The 15886-nt window shown below is 32.1% G+C and overlaps 1 protein-coding gene across 4 annotated transcripts; it reads right to left on the reverse strand.

Annotated features, from left to right (window-relative positions):
* Positions 1-4745: 4745 nt before the first annotated feature.
* On the reverse strand, positions 4746-11672 carry LOC137829958 (uncharacterized). Of its 4 annotated transcripts, none has more exons than XR_011084119.2 (12): positions 11416-11653; positions 10904-11192; positions 10530-10625; positions 8922-9025; positions 7922-8100; positions 7253-7375; positions 7074-7162; positions 6309-6414; positions 5863-5960; positions 5445-5704; positions 5268-5351; positions 4746-5184 (listed from the first exon to the last, which is right to left on the reverse strand). XR_011084119.2 is itself a non-coding variant. In XM_068637000.2 (12 exons), the coding sequence occupies exons 2-12, from the start codon at positions 11027-11029 to the stop codon at positions 5170-5172; spliced, it is 1269 nt and encodes a 422-aa protein (XP_068493101.1). In that variant the 5' UTR covers positions 11030-11192; positions 11416-11672; the 3' UTR covers positions 4746-5169. The 4 variants fall into 4 exon arrangements, 2 of the variants coding, with proteins under 2 accessions (XP_068493101.1, XP_068493100.1); XR_016523132.1 differs by having other exon boundaries at positions 7253-7399; XM_068637000.2 differs by having other exon boundaries at positions 5445-5693; positions 11416-11672.
* Between the last annotated feature and the right edge of the window lie 4214 nt (positions 11673-15886).

The raw sequence follows: 15886 nt of genomic DNA on the forward strand, positions 1-15886 counted from the left end.
AATAAGATAAATGTTAACATTGAAGAATTGTTTAGAATTTGATTTTATATATCTAAATTTTTTTATTTAGACTTATAGAATTGAAGTTATTTTTAAAAATATTATTTTTTAAAACCCATTTGTTTTTAGAAATAGAAAATTCATTTACATTAATATTTTAATTTGTAATTTTATTTAAACTATATATATATATATTATGTCATAATATGGAAGATTTTATTGGTACTTATATTCCTGCGATGGTTTCCTCTGAGGAGAATATGATGTTGATTAAATGTTCTGATTTTTCTAAAATCAAGAATGCTGTTTTTAATCTTAACGGTAATAGTGCTCTTGGTCCTGATGGTTTTGGTGGTGTTTTCTATCATTCTTGCTGGGAAATTATTGGGACAGATGTTTGTAATGCTGTTCAACAATTCTTTAAACAAAATTGGGTTCTCCCTGGAATAAACAGTAATGTGGTATCTCTTATTCCTAAGATTCAGGGTCCTGATTCCATTAAAGATTATAGGCCAATTGTTGTTGCTAATTTCAAATTTAAAATTATTTCCAAGATACTGGCGGATAGGCTTGCTCTTGTGGCTGCTAGAATCATTTCTCCTAATCAATATGGGTTTGTGCAGGGTAGACAGATTCATGATTGCATTGGTATTGTTTCTGAAGCTATTAACATGCTTTCTAAAAAGGTTAGAGGAGGTAATGTGGCTTACAAAGTTGATATTCATAAAACTTTTGACACTCTGAGTTGGAAGTTCTTATTATTAGTTTTGAAACGTTTTGGTTTTCACCCATCATTTGTCAGTTGGATTAGTACAATTCTTCGTTCAGCTATGTTTTCTATCAGAATAAGTGGTAGTTTGGTGGGTTTCTTTCCCTGCAGTCGAGGTGTAAGATAAGGTGATCCATTGTCTCCTTTACTTTTTTGTCTTGCAGAGGAAGTTCTTAGTAGAGGTATCTCTAAGCTTGTGAAAGATAAGAAGATTTTAAATATGGCTAGTCCGAAAGGTTATCTCACTCCCTCTTATATTTTGTATGTTGATGACATTTTTATTTTTTGTAGGGGGATATTAAGTCTCTTCGAAATTTGAGTACTTTTCTTAAAATATATGGTGATTTTTCTGGTCAATATATTAATAACTCTAAAAGTAGTTTCTTCACCATGGATAATTCTCCAAAATTTGTCACCAAAATTCAAAATATTCTTTCTTGTAGTCATGGTTGTTTGCCTTTCAATTATTTAGGAGTGTCTATCTTTGTTGGTGCTCCAAAGTGTCGATTTCTTCAACCTTTGGTTGATAAAGTCAAATTGAAGCTAGCATCTTGGAAAGGTAAATCTCTTAGCATGATGGGTTGGATCCAACTGGTCAATACAGTGATTACTGGATTTCTAGCTTATAGTTTTAATATGTATAAATGGCCTGTTTCACTTATTAAGCAAGTTGAGCAGTGGTGCCGAAATTTTATTTGGACTAGTGATATTATGAAAAAAGGTATAGCTACCGTTAATTGGGCGAAAATTTGTTCACCTCTTGAGGATGGAGGCTTGAATATTATTAATCTTCATCATGAAAATAATGCATATCTTCTTAAGCTTGCTTGGAACTTTGCTTATAGCAACAAACCTTGGTCTTTACTCTTGAAAGCCAGAGTTCTTAAATCAAAATACGAGTTTAGAATGGTTTATAGATCCTCCTCTCTTTGGCTTGGAATTAAACAATTTTATTCTATCATACTTGATTATACTTCTTGGACTGTTGGTACAGGTTCTTTTATTAATTTCTGGAATGATAAATGGTGTTCTACTACTTCTTTAACAAATATTGCAGGGTTATCTGATGGGGCTAGTATTCCGGATACAGTCTCTCAATTTTGGTCAGGTTATGATTGGAATATTCCCTTATCTTTACAACAGATGTCGCATTTTTTTAATCATATCATGGTTAGAGAGGAACAAGATATTCCTAATTGGATTCTAGATGAGTCTGGTCGTTTCACTCTTAAGTCGGCTAGGGCCTTTTTCTTGGAACCAGGAGTTCCATGTGGTTGGGGTAAGTTCATTTGGTCTTCATCTATTTCGCCTTCCAAAACTCTAGTACTCTGGAAAAATTTTCATGGGCGACTTCCTACAAATCTGCATATTCAGAATAAGGGTTTGCAATATATGTTCTATGTGTACGCTTTGTGAAAAGCATGAAGAATCTATTCAACATCTATTTTTTGAATGTTCTAATGCATTACATATTTGGAGTTGGGTTCGACAAGTTTTTCTTACTTCTCATTTCTCTAATAAAGATGATGGTAGTCCTTTAGTTAAATTGATTAAGCTTGCTGTGACAACCTTTTCTATATGGATGATATGGCGTATGAGGAATTATGCTAGATTTCAGGATAAGATTGAGGTTTCTAAGGCTATTTCGGTAATTAAAGATTTAACTTGTCTAGTGAGAAATTCGTCTAAAGCTTCAATGAAGAATGATATGTTGGATTTCAACGTGATTAAGTTTTTTGGTATTAACACTCGTAGTGGGAAAGTTCTTTGTCCTCTTCCTGTTAGATGGGAATTTCCTTCACCAGGATGGGTTAAAATTAACACTGATGGGGCTACTAGGGGGTATCCCGATCTTGCTACTTGTGGAGGTATTTTTCGTGGGAGTATGGGAGAATTTATTGGTGCTTTTTCAGGGTTTCTTGAAGTTCAGATTGCTTTGGTTGCTGAGTTTTATGGAGTTATACATGCTATGGAGGAAGCTCAAAAGATGGGACTTACTAATGTTTGGCTTGAATGTGATCTGTCTTGGTTTGTGCTGCGTTTACTACTAGGACTAATGTTCCGTGGATGCTTCGTAATATAGACTTCCATCTAGTCTGTTCATTTATAGAGAATCATTTTATTGGTATAATAGACTTCCATCTAGTCTGTTCTTAGAATTCTTTATGAATAGGTATAGTATACCTATGTATCGTTTTTGTTAACATGTGGGTTTTGGTCTAGTTCCCCATATTTTTGTTTTGTTATTTTTTTTTTTTAATAATACTTTTTTCATGTGATGACAGATGATTGTTGTTACTTGAGGTGTCAACCTAGATGAGATGTCAAGTTGCATAATGATAACATGAAAACTTTTATAAAAAAATAAAAATAAAAATAAAAATAACCAAACCAAAATCTTGTTAAAAAAACTATTACAATTGTATTGTTTCAAATGCTAATTAATATAATATGCGACACAGTTACACATTTAGTTTTCTTCGTTACATAATAATCGATATAATATCTATATTTTATATTACAAAATTGTAATATTTTATTTTATAAAGGTTTTCACTCAATCGACATAATATCTATTTGTAAAATGCTGACTTACCACTAGTGAAGATGTAAATATAACTACAAATATTAGTTTAAAAGTTTCCAACTTAATTTAAATGGTCTGCTTCTAAGCTTTATAGCTCATCTCATTACGGATTAAATACCAACTTTTTGCAATTCATATAGTTTATTGTATACATAACACACCAATTAATCATCTTTAAAGGTTCAATATATTATTTATGTAGGACTTTTTTTTTCCAAATTGTGTTTAAATTATTTTCTTAAAAAATCTTCACCTTACCAAGTTCCCCAACCGTTACAAATGCATTCAACTCATCTACAAATGAATCTAAGTATAATCTCTCCTTGCATTATTTCAACCAAAAATGGTTTTCATAAAAATAAAATAAAATAAAATAAATATATATATATATAAATATATATATATATATATATAAATATATCACTACAAGAAAATTATTAAATTGCAACTAATTTTAGAGATCAAAATAATTAGTTACTATTAAACTAAATTAAAGTTCAGTTTAGAAATTAAAAAAATTATTGATATCTAAAGTAGTTTTTAATATTAATAAAAATTTATAAAATAGTTTTTAAACGAGGTCAATTTAAAATTTAAAATATTAGTAACTAAAATGTTGATAACTAATTTAAATACTAATTAAAAATTATTTTATAATTTTTTATTAATAATATAAACTATATTAGATATAAATAATTTTTTAGTTTTTAAAATTATATCTAATTTATTTAGTTGCTATTTGATAAATTTATTGTAATGTATACTGACTACATGAATATATTTTCACTACAAAAATATTGATAATTAGCTATCAAATAATAGGATCTTTTACATAACGAAAGCAGACTATAATTTAAAATTAGAATAAAAAAATAGTAAAACTAAATATATTAAAGTTAGAATCGGTTAGATAGCATTAATCTTATTTAATTTTATTATTTATATTTATTTTAATTAGCATAATCAATACTAATATAATTTATTTTAACATATTAATTTAATATTTATTTTAATATTTATATTTACTCAAGATAGTAAAAATTTAGTTAATTCTAATATAGCTTATTTTTTATTATTCAAGTTAATACCAATGTAGTGGATATTAATCTTATTTTATTTGAATATGTATTTTAAATTAACGTCAACACCAATATAATTTTAATATTTATTTAAAAACTCACATTTAAACATGTGTGAAAGTTGTTTACTACAAAACTGTAAATTCAACTCAATCAATTAGTATCCTAAACTTCCACTTCAATTTTGAATATACATTGTGTTCCTTTATAATGTTACTTATAAAAAAACTAAACTTATTACCTATAGTTTATATAGAAATGACATTCATTTTTGCTCGCATTCAAACTCCATTAAATCACCCATCATATATGCTTCCCTTTATTTTTTTTAAAATATATCAATAAATTAATTACACCTTTAGAAATATTTAACAAAATAAAATATTACAATATACAACTCACTAAAATGGACCTAGTTGTAGAGAATTTAGATAATTTACATCATATCCTAAGTTCAAACTTCATTTCAACAAATAATTCCACCAAATAAATGGATTTTGTATCTGAAGTTGAGGTTTTCTTGTTCTCTAGATCTTGCAACATCGACATAGAAATATTTTTCAAAGCATAAGATTAGAAAAGAGCAAAGCAAGGAACTGCTAGCCATCAGTGGGAGAAGAAAAACAAAAATGAAAGAAAGAAAACAATGGTCTGTGAAGAGCAAGTGAAACCTCAGAAGATCGGGTAACCACAGCAGCCATCATATAGTTACAGAAAATCTACTGTTATCTCTGTCATGCCTTCTTGGCCTGCATGAGAAAAACAATAAAATGATTATTTATGAACCTTCTCCCTCCAATGTATACCCATTAAGACAAAGAATGGAGCTTGCCTTGCTCAGGTATTTTTTCTGAATTTTCAGTGCTTCAGTGCATGCCTTTTTAGCATCAAGATTTGAGGTGATGTCACCCAAGATCTGAAGAGATAGTTTCATGTGAGATACATGCAGAAACATATGCAACAACATTATGCATGGATCCATAAGGGAGATGGAATAAGAGAGAAGAACCTTGACAACATCATCGACACCCTTGGCTTCGTTTAAAATCCGCCTATTCTTGATCTCAAGAACACTTGCAACAAGAAAAACAGCTAGTGCACAATTTTCCTCTGTACTGCCAGTCTTCACATTTTTTCTCTCAAATTTTCCATATTGCTTCAAAACTTTGTCATTTACTGCTGAGGGTCCTTTTGATTTAGAATCTGGATCCTCATAATTAATGAAGATATTTGGGTTGTATTCCATGCCCCACATCAACTGGAAACAATCTATATTATGTCTCAAGTTCTCAACAATGAGCTATAATGCGAAGTACTCTATCACATCAAGAAATGCTGAGGAACCAGAAAATGGTAGCTCTCTCATCTCAAACTTTTAAAAATGCATTTGTTGAGAAAAGTTATATTGTTGTTTGAATCATCCTTACCTCCCAAAGATATAAAGTATCTGCAAAAGAAAATTCTCTTCGGAAAAGAACCATAAGCATGCGAAATGCAAAGAGATACTCTCCTCCATCTAAATCCTCTGCAAAATAAAAAGTGAAATTGAAATGAAAGGTTCTTTCACATCGATGTATAGAAGAATGATTCATCATGCAATTTCTCCCTTCATGAGAGGTCCCCTTAACTACCGTTGACCATGAATTTTAATAACAATCAGACATATCTTTTACAATTTTCTTTTCTTAAGAAATCTCAGAATATCATTGTCAAAGAAAGAAATATTTCCACAAACATATACCATCTTAAACTGAAAAGATTTTGGACGTATTTGACGCTGAATCTGGTTTAAATATGAAGATAGAAGAATCTGAGTTATGAAATGAAACTATAACTCAGCATATTAGAAGCTTCCCAAACAAGTTTCACGTACCGAGGTGATGATGAAGCTTAGGATCCACTGTTTTTATTATCTGTGAGAGTGTAGCTAACTGAGATTGGACCCCCATTGAACTTGCACTGCACCTGAAGTTCTCTCTCTAATATGAAAACAAAAGCACGAATGTAATTGCAATTGAAAAATAAATTATTGAAATCACACGAAAACAAAATTAACAGCAAGAGATAGAATATGCCTAAATATTATCCAACTGAATCAGAAGCATTTCTTTATTTGAACTAGCTACAGTTATATGTTCAACTGCAGTATAGTCAATTGGATTTCCACATGTGAGAAAGGACTGGTACAACACTAATAAAATAAGGAATAAACCACTGTTTTTTCTTGAGGAATCAGTTCCAACCCCAACAGTAGTGTAGTCCGTGTTCCGAGACTTAGCATACAACTCTTTGTGCAACAAAAGATTTCAGGAAGTATCGAAATCATGTTATGTGAAACGAATAGAACAGGAACGAAGTTAGAGAAATTTCATCCTTTTCTAGTCTCAACTCACCAACTATAAGTAAAAGTACCGAATAAGTTGTGAGAATAGCATCCCTGAATATTGGCAAGCACAACAATGTAGCAATATCAAAGCATGGAAAGAACAGTCTGTCCGATGGACAATTAAGCATGTGTTCTAACTTTTTTCAAGGCAGTATCCACTAGATTGTAGTTTCTTATTATCGTTATCCATCCAAGAAATACATAGAATTATCACTTTTAGGCAAATTTGTAGTAGCATTATGTCTGTCTTACCATCCTTCGCATTGCACGGTCAAAGCACCAGTAGCAATCTGCTTCATTCTCAATAAGAATAATTATAGGTGAGCAAATATCATTCATTCCTGCAAAGAAAACAACCCTTTGAGAATGTCTAAAACTTCTGAAAGCCGTTTCAGTTCAACATCTAAAAATTGAGAACTACAACAATTCACCTTGTACATAACCAATATCATTATCCAACCAAGCATAAACTGATAGCACATCCCAAAGTTTTGCTTGATTATCTTCACTCTCATAAAAGACAAGTGCTCGATCTGTTCGAACAACATCCAGGCCTACATTGCAAAAATAATCGATTGCTACCAATGTTGATTGTTAGAACAATTAATTATAAATAAACCACAAGAAAACAATTTTTAAGAAAAAATAACATGACCTTGTTCTGTGAACACCACGGAACATATGCCATTGACATCACAAGCTCAAGGCACATTTATGCTTGCCATCCAAAATTTTCAGGTTGCTATTCCATTTTAATGACTTCCAAATTTGTTAATTAGCTACACTTATGGAAGTATAAACTGTATGTTCAGGATATTTGTCTTCTAAGGATTTAAAATTTACTTGCAAACTAATTGAGTGAAAAGTACTGATAATATTGTGGCCTTACACCCACAAAAAAGAACACAACCCAGCTTCTATATCATTGATCTATGAGACAATCTGTAAGTACAAGAAGAGATCTCACTTTTCATGAATCCTCAAATTTATGATACTAGCTTTTCAGTTAAATGAAGTCCAAGAAGCAAAACTTTTGAACAAAAATAAAACTGAACAGAATGGAAAAAACATACAGTACTTTTGCAGAAGCATTTACATACCGATCTGATGTAATAACTGCAACCATTGCACAACTTTCTTGTCTGAAGTGTGGACAGCTACCAAAGAAGGATCTATTGGCCGACCTTCATCATCAATGAGGGGTGTAGTAACAAATTTTCCACTACCAATGACTGGGACCATCTTTTGACATTCAGCTTTCCACATATCATACTCCCCCCTGAGTAATAAATTTACAAAACATGTCACTCTGTTTATTTTCAATCAATACAAAGAAGTCGCCCAGTCTCCAGTTACTATAGTCTAGATTATTTAGGAGATAAAGCAAACAGAACTAATCTTCTTGTTCATTTATTACGAGGCCCCAGCCAGAGATTAATAGGAAGGATGGCATCCAAGAGTTAACAATTTTGGTCTCACAATTTTGATTAGAATAAACTATGAAGATTTGACCATCAACTATATACAGAAGTGCTGTAATAGCAATGGTCACAGTAGAAGGAATAGTGGTGATAAATGAAAACAAATTGATAGGAAGCAGGTAGTCTATGTAGCACGATTCGGACATGTCACAAACATGTGGACATGGCAAAAAAGAAAACTTAAGATACAGGTGCCACACACACACACACATGGAGACATGGCAGCAAGGAATGCTGACGTTGTTCTTGGGTCACAACTGAGAGTAGCATTCATAGCCTTGGCTGAGACAATGTCTTTTGTGCCATACTGCTCGACAGTTCTTGTAAGCAGGAGTCAGCAAGAAAGCACTGCAGGCAGTGGCAATTGGAGTGTGGAGGAATTCAAGGATGATGGCTAAGTATAGTCCGCTTATTTGATTTGTTTTAATTCCCAAATATGTTAGCTACAAAAAAAGTGATAACATGATCCCTTTTCACAAGTTAAACAAGACAAAGTGAAAAGTACACCAATAACATCAATTGTCTTAGAAGCAACAGCAATTGCATTCCTAATGAACAAAGGCCTGAATTTAGAAGAAGATCACAGATTTTATAGAAAAACATTTAAATCAAAATATACCTCCTGCGTTGCTTGAGCTCATTCCGTTCTTCAAGTGAACTGTTAGGATCATAGCAACCTAGCAAGAACTCCCACACTTCCCCTTTGATTGAAGGATGGACACCCTAAATAATTTATAGAAATAAGTACAGACACAAAACAGAAGGAACAAAACTTGAACAATTATATGATACCGAATTTACTTTTTCAAGGTACATCGCATGAAAATTATAAAGCACATGAAATGGTCATCACAAATCATCATCTTTTGGTGTGTCTTTTATAGAGTGTCTCAAAGGCATGTGAAGATTAGGAAGGGAGTGTCATCAACCAACTCTCTCAAGCTTATGCTCATATGTATACAACACATTAACGATTTTATACTTTGATATAACACTTCTAATCGTTTTATTCTCAAGCAAGAGCCTTTGGGGCTTGAAGCATAGAAAATGCATTGACCAGATAAATGAATGATGACAACAAGGATAGAACTATCGCCATTAGCCATTTAGGTTCTAAGTATTTCAAAAGGTTAAAAGTTCCAGTAGTTTGATTTTAGCTGTTTTCAAGCCTTTACGAATCACCTTGTGTGCCTTTAGCTTATGAACAAATTAGCAAGAGGCGTGTGCTCGCACACATGAGATCACACCAAGTTGGCTCGGGGCAGTGTAAATCTGTCGATTTGCTCCTCTACCCTGTTCCTTGTTCCCATGATAATGGGCTTTGCTAACCTTTATTGTATTCACTAATTTTTAAAAATTAATTTGAAGTTAAATTTTTTTTTTAAAAAAAACAAACTTTTTTTTGGTATAGTTTATTTGACTGTGGACTTGGTGGCCGGAGGTAGTTTTAAAACGTTAAAAAATCTCATCTAAAACAGTCTTATTAAATTATAAATTTTAGTCATTGATCATCAGAAAAACCCTAATTTTTCAAAATATATATACACATACACACACATATCTCCCTCTTCCCTTCTTCTCTCTGAGTAGTTCCTAGGTCCAAAATAAAAACTCATACTATTTCATGGCCTCAACATGGGATGAGATGAGCATATTAAGTCTTAGGGACTTGTGCATGGCACATATAAAACATTGAAGACTGTACGAAGTCACATTCTCAAGATTATTTTGTTTTCTTACCAATTGAGTTTGTGCATGCGTGAAGGTTTGCCATGAATGATATTGGCCTACCTACCACAGCAACATTCATCATGCCATAAACTGACTCTCAACAATGTTTAAACTGTTTAGTTAAGATTTAAGACATATATTAATGGTTTTATGCCTTTGTAACACTTCTAACCAAAAAGTTAGGATCTTGAGAGGAGTCTGACACCAATGAACTATGAACAAACCCACACAAGAGATCAAGATACCATTTACAACCCAAAATCTTAAGGCAATAAGTTTGTGGGTATTTTTTCTTTATCTATTACTCTTCTTATCTATTTTACAAAGCGTGGCACTCAAACGCACACTTACTCCAACAAAAAGTTACATATTATTGGTACAGTCTACGAACTATAGGGAACGGATCATGTAATTGAACTAGTGTTTTCAGAGTGATTGCAAATCCGAAAACAAATGGAGACACAAACACAGAGTGCAAGTAAACAACAAAAGTTACCCCACGCTGAATTCGTCGTAGCACTTTTGCAATGTCTAAGTGACCATCTTCAGAGAATGATGCTTGCCATCTTCTTTGACTTAGAGTTTTGCCAGCCTGTGAAAACAGAAATTGCAGTGTGTAAATCGCAAGATTTTTATATATAGCAAAATTCCTAAAAGACCATCTATGTGGTATGCGAAGAAGAAACATAAGCACAAATTTCAATCTTGCACTTGTATGAATGAGTTACTCATCACATTCAAAGGGGTACCACCAAGTGCACAATCATTCCAAATAAAAGTAATTGAATTGGTGTGCATTAGTGATCAAAATAAAACGACGATGCAATAGGAAGTGTGACAAGAAGCATTGGTTGAGAAGCAAAAGCTCACCCTTGGTTTAAAACGAGGGGCGGGAACATCACCTTGGCATTCTGCTCTAATGGGGTAGAAGGCATTCAACTCAGTAGTTCCAGAACTCTTCATAAGAAACCTACACAGTCCCCCACAACCAATCATCCGCTAACGCCAACCTCTTCAATTCAAACAACCCCCTTAGTAGAGACCCATCACAGCATCAATTTTTGCTCATTGAAGAAACTCTACCCGTCAAACAAAATTTACTTTTTTTTCTTCGTCGAAGGAAAAAACACAAAAGGATCAAATCCACTTGCTACGGGATCTATCGACAAAAACAACCAAGTCAGGTTCCTTAAACTTGCCAAATTGTCGGAAAAAACAAAAAACCAAAAAAAACACAAAGACACAAAGATACGTATCAAATCGTTTATTGGTAATCCTGATAACGAGAAAAACGTGATCTTAATCGGATTCGTTGTGAAAAACCCAGTTGGGAAAACGTTTGTGACGCAAGCACAAAATCTGGGGCGAGGAAAAGGAAGTACCTTGGCAAGATTTGGTAAGTGATCTATTAACGCGATGAGGTGAAGGTTGTGGAAGGAAGGTGGGAGAGATGGAATTGAAAGAAAGGGAGCAAAATTGGAGAATGGAATGTGTCGCAGGAAACGAAGGAGAGAGAAAGATGGAAGGCAATGAGTGTTGAATAGGATAATTGAACCAATGACCAATGATTGTTTACGAGGAAAGGGAAGAGAAGACTATTTATGTGCATGCTCTGTTCTCAACGGTTATTTATTTGGATATTTTGACCTTTGTAAACACACCAAATTCATTAATATCAAGGTATATTTGGAACATTTCTGTTCCACATTGCTACTTCCATTATTTTCAATTTTTCATGGACCCTTTAACCATCATCACAAAAAGGAAATATTTTACTAATTTGGTATTTTTTAAATTGAATTGGAGTTTGAATTATATTTCAAGTTAAAAGTAAATGTATCAAAAGCCATTGGTATTGTTTATGTTTCTTCAAAATAAACATAAATGTCATGTTAATTGGCGGTAAATCCACAACATGAATTGATTCATAAAATGTTTGTTCTGAATTGTTTAAATAAAAAATGTTTAATACAATAATTTTTTTAATTAGTTTTTTTATGTAAAAATAACAAAAACAAGAAGTTTAAATTTTCAATGTAGATTTTGTCATTTTCTCTTTATTTAAGTCACCATGAAAACCTTAGAAATGTAATTGTGATCTTGCTTTTATTTTAAAAAAAATTAAACATATATCTACTCCTTCATGTTTTTATTAGATTCAATAGGGGTCATAAATGAAAATTTGAGTCTGAAGTTGAAGATAGTTTACATAAATGTTGGATTGAAAAACAGTGACTTGGGTGTATTATTTTAAGCATATTATTCGAATGGTAGGTATTTAAACAAAATGAGATCAATGTCAGAATTTTAATTATGTAATTATCTATAACTTTTACGAGAATAAAACTTAAATTAACATGTAAATTGTCTGATGTAAAAAAACACATTAAATATAAATAAGTTTAAAGGCCAGTGTTGAGTAATATTATTTCAATGCGCGTACTTCAGCCAATTTTAAATAAAAAATAATTAGTGTTAATGTGAATTTAAGAATTGAAAATCAATTTGGTTCGTAAAGGATTAAGACCTACTTTATTTTTTTTTGCAATTAAGTTCCTTAAAAAAAATCTCATTTAACATATTAGTTATTTTGTTAGGAAAATTAGAATCATATGTTTACTATTACATTAATTATTGGGTATAAACTCTTATGTAACATTTAATATTTAAGTTCTTTAGTCAATAACCTGAAGCAAGTGTGAGGTATAGAGTTTCATTTGAGACCTTGAAAAAGTTTCAATTTAGCATTTAAGTTTTTTTTTACAATATTGACTTCTACTTCAATAACCTATCTGTGTACAAAACACTTATAATTTAAAAGGATGTGTTATTTGATAAAGACTTAGTTTCTTATTTTTATAATACAATCGTTTCATAAGTGGGTGTTGGATTTTTGGTTGCCGCTCTCATAAGAATCATTAAAGAAATTAATTTGTCATATTTTAAAGGTGATAATGTTCTAATGGAAAATAACGCTACATGCAAGATGATTGATTAGGTTTTATTCATATATGGATGCATGAATAATTCATACATTGACCAATGTTCGAAACGTTCCAAAGTTGAAGAAAAATATTATATCTATTAGAGTCTTGGATATGAAGGGTTTAGATGTCATGTTGAGGATGAAGTAATGTGAATCCATGAGAGGGGTGATGGTGTTGTGATGTAGGGAATTCTTTTTTCTTTATGGATTTTTTGAATTGCATCTAAAGCTGAAACCATCTCGTTTGTCACCTTGGTGTTTAGTGCTCTATGACACATGTATTTAGGTTACATGAGTACTTGTAACAAGGGTTACTAGGTAACTAGTAGAAGGTGATTTTTTTGTTTTTTTTTTTTTTTGAATTGTGAGTTTAGGAAGTACCATAGGCATAACTTTTCAATAGGATTGTAGAGGATGAAAGTCACGTTTTGGGGTTTGAAACTTGTATCATTGGAGTTGTAAAGTATTTTATTTTTATGATCAATGATCATTCAATGTTTACTTGGGGTGTTATGGTGAAATAGAAATAAAAAAAAGCATATGATGAGTTTAAGTATTGGACATTCTTAATACTTAACCATATTAGGAAAAATGTCAAGCTTTTAAGGACAGACAATGATATGAAGTTATTCTCTAAAAAGTTTAACAACTTCTATAGAGTAAGGCATTTTATTGTTCATGATACTACACAACACAATAAAGTTCTTGAAAGGATGAACAAAACTTATTAAAGAGAAAAAGGAGCATGTTGCCACATTCTAGTTTGGATATGAACACGTGTTATCTAGTGAATCATTCTCCTTCTACGACCATTCAGTTCAAAAGTCTAGTGAGATCTAGACGTGTAAGCTTGCTAACAACTTAAAGTTGAAAGTGTTTGGGTACTATGTAGGTGAAGGTAGGCTTGAACCCACGGAGTATTCACTGGCTATGGGAGAGGAGTGAAAGATTTTAGAGTATATGTCTGAGAAACAAGTGATTGTTAGTAGAGACATTATGTTTGATTAAGTCTTTATGATTCATAGACAATATTAAGAAGCACTGTGTGAAATGACTGGAGAGTCGAAAAGAATTGGGAACAAGTGGAGTTTTATTTGAATGAATCATTTTATTGACATGTGGCATCCATAGAGGATACACCTAATCATCTAGTTTAACAACACTTGTTTGACCCTCAAACTTCTGTTCTAAGGTTCCAATGGCAACAACAACTAGAGATTAGTTTGATGTCCTTTTGCCCTATGCATTGGTCATAGTGGAGAAGGTGAAGTCGTTTAAGCCAACTACATTTCATGAGATAGTCACTTGTTTGAGGGCGACAATTCAATTATGGTCATGCATGAAGCGATGGAATCTTTGTAGAAGAATGAGACTTGGGAGTTGTTGAAGTTTTCTAAGGGCTAAATTAAGAAGATCACTTTTGACGTGTTTATTAAAGCATCTACATAAGAGTTTGTGAGGTTCAAGGCTTGGAGCCAAGGTCTATAGTCAAAAGAAAGAAGTGGATTACAATGAAATTTTTTTTTTCTTTGATAGTCAAACAACCTTCTATTAGGATCTTGCTTGCTCTTTAATAGTAAGCCAAGATATGGAGCTTGAACAAATCCATAGTGATCTTTTTGCATGGCTAGTTGGAGGAAGATATTTTGATGCATAAATCGAAAGTTTTTGAGGTGGCTAGTAAGGAAAAATATGTTTGTAAATTGAAGACGTTGTTGTATAAACATAAAAATCTCTTAGAGAGTGATATAAGATGTTTGGTCAATTCATTATCTCGTAGGGGCACAATAGAGATCTTTATAATCCATGTGTTTATATAATAAGGTTGAGAATGTTGAGTTTGTTTTGAAACTATAGATACATGACATGTTGATAGCCTCTCATGATAAGATTGAGATCAGAAGGTTAAAGATACTACTCTTTAGTGAATTTGAGGTAAAGGATATGGGAAAAATGAGAAGATGTTACAGATAAATATCAAGAGGGATCAAGCCCAAAAGAAGCTATTTCTTCGCTAGAAGAAATACATTCAAAAGGTGTTGAGACATTTTGGGATGCAATGTGCTAAAGTCGTGAACACACCTCTGACAATTGGCATATGTCTTTTTGAGATCAATTCTACTTAAGTCGATGAGGAGAATATGTTCCTTGCTCAAACAGTTAGTCTAGAGAGTAGATATGTAAAAAAAAAAACCTAGGAAGTAACATTAACAACTTGTGAAGCAGATTCTAAGATACCCAAAGGGAACCAAGGACATTGAAACTATTTTCAAGGGTGATTCATAGTGTACTTTGGTAAGGTTATCACATTCTAACTTTGTTGTGGATATGACAACTACATTGTCCATAACAGATTATGCTTTCATAATTGACATGTCATTGATTAATTGGAAAGTTATTCCCCCACCAATAGCATTCTTGTCAACCATGTTAGCAGAAGCGACTAAGCAGGGTACACGGTTGAAGGGTTTAATGGGCAATATAGGATTTTCTAAGGGGAAGATGACCATCTTCTAGGATAGGCTAAGACAATTTTTTTGACTAAAGATCATATACAACATGGTAGGAAAAAACATATTGATGTCAAATATCACTTCCTTTGTATTAAAGAGAGGATACATGTGAAAAAAAATCGAAACTAAAGAGAATTCAACAAATGTCTTTATAAAACTATTTCCTAAGAACAAGTTCATGCATTGCTTGTACTTGTTGAACATAGATTTTGGTAATAGTTGTAGAAAGAGGTTGTGGTCCAATGTGGAATTTTTTATATCTTAGTGCATTAAACATTTTTAGGGTAACGATTTGGTTGTGATGTGATCCTAAAAAAATTGAGTTTTCACCTCAAGGAAAGCTTATAACAAATG

This window comes from Phaseolus vulgaris, chromosome 7, assembly GCF_051622355.1.
Source record: "Phaseolus vulgaris cultivar YP4 chromosome 7, ASM5162235v1, whole genome shotgun sequence".
In the NCBI taxonomy this organism is placed as follows: domain Eukaryota; kingdom Viridiplantae; phylum Streptophyta; class Magnoliopsida; order Fabales; family Fabaceae; genus Phaseolus; species Phaseolus vulgaris.

Excerpts from the sequence above, each read along its gene's own strand:
- LOC137829958 (XM_068636999.2), bottom strand. The coding sequence starts at position 11,029 with ATGATTGGTTGTGGGGGACTGTGTAGGTTTCTTATGAAGAGTTCTGGA. Across the intron at positions 8,101-8,921 it reads GAGCTCAAGCAACGCAGGAG|GGGGGAGTATGATATGTGGA; the intron begins GTATATTTTGAT and ends TTTATTACTCAG. Across the intron at positions 7,163-7,252 it reads TGATATTGGTTATGTACAAG|GAATGAATGATATTTGCTCA; the intron begins GTGAATTGTTGT and ends TTTTCTTTGCAG.